The 6,710-nt window shown below is 33.1% G+C and overlaps 1 protein-coding gene across 1 annotated transcript in view; it reads left to right on the top strand.

Moving 5' to 3' along the window:
• The window catches only part of LOC107101752 (interleukin-1 receptor type 2-like), a 16,732-nt gene that overhangs the window by 2,167 nt on the left and 7,855 nt on the right, over positions 1 to 6,710 (top strand). Inside the window, exons 2-3 of the mRNA XM_015400785.1 lie at positions 4,432 to 4,525; positions 4,889 to 5,147. Of these exons, the coding sequence (XP_015256271.1) occupies positions 4,441 to 4,525; positions 4,889 to 5,147 (344 nt within the window). The 5' untranslated portion in view covers positions 4,432 to 4,440. The remainder of the gene's footprint in view (positions 1 to 4,431; positions 4,526 to 4,888; positions 5,148 to 6,710) is intronic.

The raw sequence follows: 6,710 nt of genomic DNA on the forward strand, positions 1-6,710 counted from the left end.
ATATGTATATATATATATATATATATATATATATATTTGTGTATATGGATATATACACATATATATGTACGCATACTTATATGTACACATTTACATATATATGTTTACATTTACATATACATATATGTATACATATGTGTGTATATATATTTGTGTATTAAAGAAATGACACAATATATCTTTAGAATCAAAATAACTTATTTAAACTTTAACTCTAATTAACATTAACTCTAATAATAACTCTAATAATATAATATAGCTCTTGTATAGTTCAAGGTATCAACATTCATGTATTTGGTTTGATCTTTATGAGGATGCTAAAAAATGATATAATTTTTAAATAGAAATAAATTGAAGAAAAAAAAGTATTAATGCATTTTAGTAAGCCAACAAAATAAGAATTATTTGCCTCTTATTTGTAATTATGATATAATTTGTATAATCCTATATCTAAGATGAGATAAAAATAACATCAGACTAATCCCAGCAGTCAGCAAAGTTTCCATTTTATGAAGGAAAAATGTCACAAACCCCTGTGAGTCATGTGTTCATTAAATTACAACATTGGCACTCCTACAACTTTGTGAATGGGTCAACTCCAGTGATGACGCTGCTGCAGTATTTTCTGAATGGACTCCCCTCTGATGACATGTAGCAAGGCTTTTATTGAGGAAAGAGTGCATCACTTTTGCCATTGTCATGGTTTCATGTGAGAAAGTGATGATCGCCATCAAATGTAATCACATGCAGGGAAGCAGACGGGAAAATCAGTAGGTTCTCGTGAAAAGTGTGTAATTCTTTCGAGGAAATCTGTCTCTTTTTCTTTTCTTAAACGTCGCTTCCTGAAAGTCAGTTTTAAGTTTCAGATAGTCGTCCATTTTATAATAAAATTGTGGTTTGGCTTCAAACCTTTTCCCTTTTTTTGACTAAAGCCCAAACTTGTTTTCTCTCTTTTGTATAGATATCAATATTTACATCATGGCAAAAGGAGTATCTTAACATATTTTTTTTATTTCCAAATTTCTGACAGAACTTTAACAAAAAACATTGATTTTTTTTTTTTTTTTTCATGTATTCTGACTGCAAGCAACAAATAACATTTCCAGGACAGCATTAGATTCTATCCCTAATCACAGATGATTTTTCATTATAACGTTCGCTAAATCAAAGATGTCCAGATTGAAAAGTCATATTTTTCCTTCAGGTCTTGAAATCTCTTCATTCCAAAATTTCACCACTGTAAAAAGCAACGTTAATTCTTACACAAATTCCATTAGTAGTACACTGTCTTCCCATGCATTGGTACTATGTCCCTTTTTCATATTTTCTGGTTCCCGCAGATACAGTTTTTCTGCAGTTCAACCTTAATATTTTATGGTAAGATAAATTTGGAAGACTATAAGTATTCACTTAAAAAAACACATTTTCAAAGCTAAATCTGGTTGTGTTATTTTTTTAACACCATTAATTGACTTTGACTTTAATTCCTGCATCAGATCAACATTAAAACAATAAAGAAAATACATGAGAATAGTTTTTAACACTTTAACAAGTCAAGGTTATTCCGTAGAATCAGCGCTGAGGCTTTTACAGATTGATTCAACACATTAGCACTCTGAAATCCAAAAGCCCAGATCTTTGGGATTCTCCAGTTTTTTAACTAACTGCACTCATTTCCTTTGGAAGCTTCCTTAACAAATCTGTGAAACAAAAAATATATATGTGCCACAAATGTTCTTTTCTGTTAACAACAGATGTTTCCTATTTAAGTACGGTATACTCTTTGTTATGTAAGATTTGTATGCATTTAGAGTAACAACTCTCCACCTCATCCCTGTTTCCTTTCATTAACCCCTTAAGCCCAGCACATCTGACACATGCTCACATTTATCTATTTATAGAAATGGCCAAAACTCAGTAATATGGTGTTTCATCTACATGCCCTTCAAAATAGGGCTTTAAAGTTTCTAAAACATGTTTCAAAATGATTTTTGTTTTATAGCTGTGTAAACAAAATGAGATTTAAAATTCCACCTGAAATGTGTGACTCTGCAGGAGTAATGCAACAGCAGGTATTTATTTTTAGCCACACCCCCTGATGGTTGGCATCATTGGAAACTAGAGGCTCAGACCTTTCCAAGGAGGGGTTGGATGTAATTGGGTAACTATTTCAGGTGATGTAGCCAGCATCCGTTACATAAGCTTTCTCTGTTATTTTTAGTTTCTATTGGGTTTGGTGATAACATTGTGTGTTCAATGGTAAATTTCAATGAAACAAGGGCTAAATCTTAGGAGCAAAGGCTTTGTCTTAGGCCAGGGGTCTTCAACGTTTTCCAGGCCAAGGACCCCCAAACTGATGAAAAGATGGAGCGGGGACCCCCTAATTATATATATTGTATGAAATAATGTTATATCAAACTGGTCCTATAGTCACTCTATTACAGATGGAGTAATGTAAGGAAAGTAATTTCTCCCTGCGATTATTAAAGTATTTCTGAATCTGATTCCTGGTTGATGGGACAGGTGTTGTGAATGAAACGGTGTCCAGCTTGAAAGAGCTCCTGTGTGTCGCTGAATGTGAGCATTGATGACGGAAAGACATCTTCTGCCTCCATTTATGTGTTTACTACAGTGTGTTGAATTCATGTTAATGTGGATTTAAAGACATTTCTATTCAGGAGGGAATATAAAAAAAAAAAAAAAATGAATCAACCAAAAGTTTCGCGACCCCCATGCAGTACCTCCGCGGCCCCCCTAGGGGGTCACGGACCCCCTTTTGAAGACCTCTGTCTTAGGCAGAAGATCTCCAATAATGAAAATCAGCATATTTGTCTAGTCAGATTCCCTTTTATGAATGGAAAATTACATTGCCGCCTAGCACACTGCCTACTAAAACCTTTGTGGAACAAACATGCTTCAATTTATCCAGTCTAAATTTGCTTGAATTATAGTCAATATGTGGATCTACAAAGTTTGTGATGTCATCCAGAGTTACTAATGGGGTTTCAATGTGCAAATTGGCGTGGCTAAATATCTTTCATTCTTTCTATGTTTAATCTCCTTATAAATCAAACATGGTGACGTATACAATAGTGGTTCCACCTGAAAAAATGACTCAATGCCTTTCTGTCTTACTAATACAAGCAATTATATTTCCAAGTCATAGTTTGGGAGCTGAGCTTTATTCACTTGTGTAATTTCAGGCGGAATTTGCTCCTAAGACCCTCTGAACTTAAGGGGTTAAAGAAGCTAAAAGAACTAATGTCAGCAAAACAGTTCAGCATGAGCTTATTATAATCTGCCTCATAGCCCAAGGCTCGACTAAATGAAAGGTCTAACATGAAGCAACACGATGCAGTGGTATTGTCAGTGCTCACAAAACATTTTGATAAGTTTTGCATTTTTATTTAATGATGCAAATGCATCAGCATCAACATGCATCAGCCATTACTGTTATTCATTCACTATGAATGTTTCTTTAAAGAGTAAAATACATTTATGATATAAGGTGTTTAAAATTTTAGAAATCATCAAACTATGTGTATTGTCTTTTTAAGTTTTAAAAGTCGGCTATATAAACAGCTTTGATTTTTCCAACAATTATAGGAAAATTAGAAAAGTAGTTAAAATTGCATTAATGAAGAATTATATAAATTAAAGTACAGTTAGCTACAGTTATGCAGAAAATAATTCGTACACCTGCCAGTTGTAGATTTAGAATATATTTTTTCAGCTTCCAAGTTTATTTCTAACCAAAAATGAGACACTCATCACTCAAAAGATGACAAAACAACTTAAAAACAATATTAATGTCAAGCACAGTCAAACAGTAAACCTTTTATATTAACAATTTAAGAAAATATCTCCCATTAAAAGTTAGTTGCAACCATCTCAATAACCAGAGGTTAGATCTTTACCAGCACTGCAGCAATTTATAAATAAATGGGAATAAAAACTGAATAATAATAGTTTTTCTTCAAACATTTCTTTTTGTTCTTTCATTGCTTCTTCATTTTGGAGACCTTTGATACAGTGACTTTAAACACATTATTATGACTAATCATGTGGTTGTATTGGTAACCCCCTGCGGTTAAAACTAAGTGTGGGAGTGCCAGCAGTTTTATGACGACTTCTATGATGTCACAGTTCACGCTCAATAAAAGACATGAAATAAAGCCAGTAGGTTCAAATTTTAAATGATCTGATGAGATAAAACAAGCTATGCTCCAGGATTTGCACTCTGATTTTAGATTTTCGTTTTCTGCATCATAACCCTTATGTTTATTTTTGCTTAAGCTTTTCTTTATGTCTATTGACTGGACAATTCCCACATAGAGCATTTGAGCCAATCCTGCTCTGTTGGACCCAAAGACGAGAGTGTTTCACCTTTTATCGTTGGATCTTATTGCTTAAATCCTTGTGTCCCTGCAGACTGCCACCATGCTCTGCTTGGCATTTATGTTTGCCATGGTCTGTGCCACAGGTGTTCATGGAGCTCGTCTACTACCTCCCCTGCCTATGAAAGGTGAATATTTTTTTCTATATTGTTCACATTACGTCAGGATTTTATAAGGCATGTTTGTGTGTTTTCTCTCAGAAGATTCTCACTTTACCTTAACGACAGTGTAAACATGCAGTACTGCATTATGAGTAGTACCCCGATTTATTTTTGCTATGGGAACCAATCCTGGCTGGATTTAATACTAGATGGTGGGTTATTTGCTTTGACCAAGCATCCATGCAGCATTATTATGAAAAATAATGTTATTTTTTTGCCGTATTGCCATTTTTTCTATTAAAAACAAATGATTTGAAAAAAAAAAAAAAAAAGTCAACATGAATATTGTCATTAGTAGTGCTTAGTTTCTGGATGTTTTTTCCTCTGCAGATGGCTGTTATCAGGCATCCCCAGAACTGGAGGTTTTTAGAGTGGAGGGGGAGGCTGTAATCCTCCAATTTCCGATATTCATGCGAGGTCTTCAACTCCGTAAAATCGCTCCACCACTAGAAAAGTATCTCATCAGCAGGAACAACGGAAGCGATCAACTGAGGTATCAGAGCGATGGCCGTGTGCAGCAGCAGGGTAAAGAGCTGTGGTTCCTTCCAGCTCAACCTTCAGACTCAGGGGAATACACCTGCACTTACAGGTACACTGTCATATCAAGCCTCCAATTTCAATTTTTTATTGTATATTCAGCATTCAAATTCAGAGGTGTTATAAGATTAAGATTTTAAAATGTATTAATATTTGCAAAAATACACATTTTGTAGCCTAATCAGAGGTTTTATACATAAGTTAGGAAGTATTTTTTAAATATTTTTTCTTCAATCAAAAGTAAAAAGTAGCCATTAGGATACAACTTAAGTGGCTATTCCACCACCTATTGATTTGGTTTGATTAAACATTTATTAAAAAAGATAAGTTATCTGTCAGACATATATTTATATACCTTCTCAACAATACTTCCAGTATGACATGTAGATATTGGTAAGGCACTTATAGTTTAATATTACAGATGCTGAAAGACAAAAAAAAATGATTTCATATTAATAGAATAAAAGTTATGATTTCCAAAGAATAAGAAAAAGTTGAAAGCAAATAAATCTTAACCCAAATAAAATTCCATTACAATAAATTAATATATTTCCTTGCAATAACTTCATTTTAACCTGGAAATTAACCTCTTACACCCTAAGGGGGTATAAATAAATTTCTGCCTGACAAAAACACACAAAAGTAAATCACTTATAGCCTCAAAGCTATTAGATTTAAGAAGAAACTTTTGGTACGTCTGTAAAGGTAAGATGTCATAGAATGGTTTTCTGGTGTCAGCACCATTGTAGCTTTGACCCTGCCTGAAATATTAGGGACAAAATACAAAATATTTAGCATTTTTTGAACCTCGCCAAAATTTTCTTTGAAATAAAGATGGAACAATTGGATTATATTATGCATATAACAATTAAAACCAACATCACGGATAAGGCAAAGTGCTTTTTTCTGCAGAAAGATTTGTTGTTGGAATGAATTCTCATCTTAACTACATTTCCATATGGTTCCACAATAACTTGAGCTGATCAGAACTGATGCATCTGTTCAGTATTTGGTATGGAAACACTAGAATAACGATCTAGAAATTAGTACAATTTTCTCAGTTTGATTTGAGTAGGTAAATTAGATGATTTGCCAATGGAATGAGTGTTTTTACTCTTAAAATATTTAGATAAAATGCACTTGAAATACAATAATGCTATTTTGTTTTCTTATCTTAAATGTAAATTGTTCTTTTCTATTGGTAAAATGTCTCTTTTACCTTCTCAATTCAAGAACAAATTCACTTATTTTAAGAAAAAATTACTTATTTAGATTTTGATTTTTTCCGTGTATGTTTGCCTCATTGACTCTTTCCATATAAATCGCTTCAATCTGCTCCCCTGATGTATATTTAACTTTATTTTTGCTAAATACAAATTTTTTACTTTATATTAAATCGTGAAATGTTTGTCACTTCAAACCCTTCAGAATAATAAAAACACAGTAATGGTATATAACAGCTGTTTCAAATGATCACCAATGATATTCATTATGGATATCTCCTTAGCGAAGCCACATGCGGTGGGTAGAGCAGCCAAAGGTTTTCTTTCTCAAATCAGTTAGCATTTGGTTTAAAATATCCTTTAAAACTAAAACATATGGTGAATCAGAACTA

This window comes from Cyprinodon variegatus, unplaced genomic scaffold, assembly GCF_000732505.1.
Source record: "Cyprinodon variegatus isolate N-32 unplaced genomic scaffold, C_variegatus-1.0 Scaffold1147, whole genome shotgun sequence".
Lineage (NCBI taxonomy): Eukaryota > Metazoa > Chordata > Actinopteri > Cyprinodontiformes > Cyprinodontidae > Cyprinodon > Cyprinodon variegatus.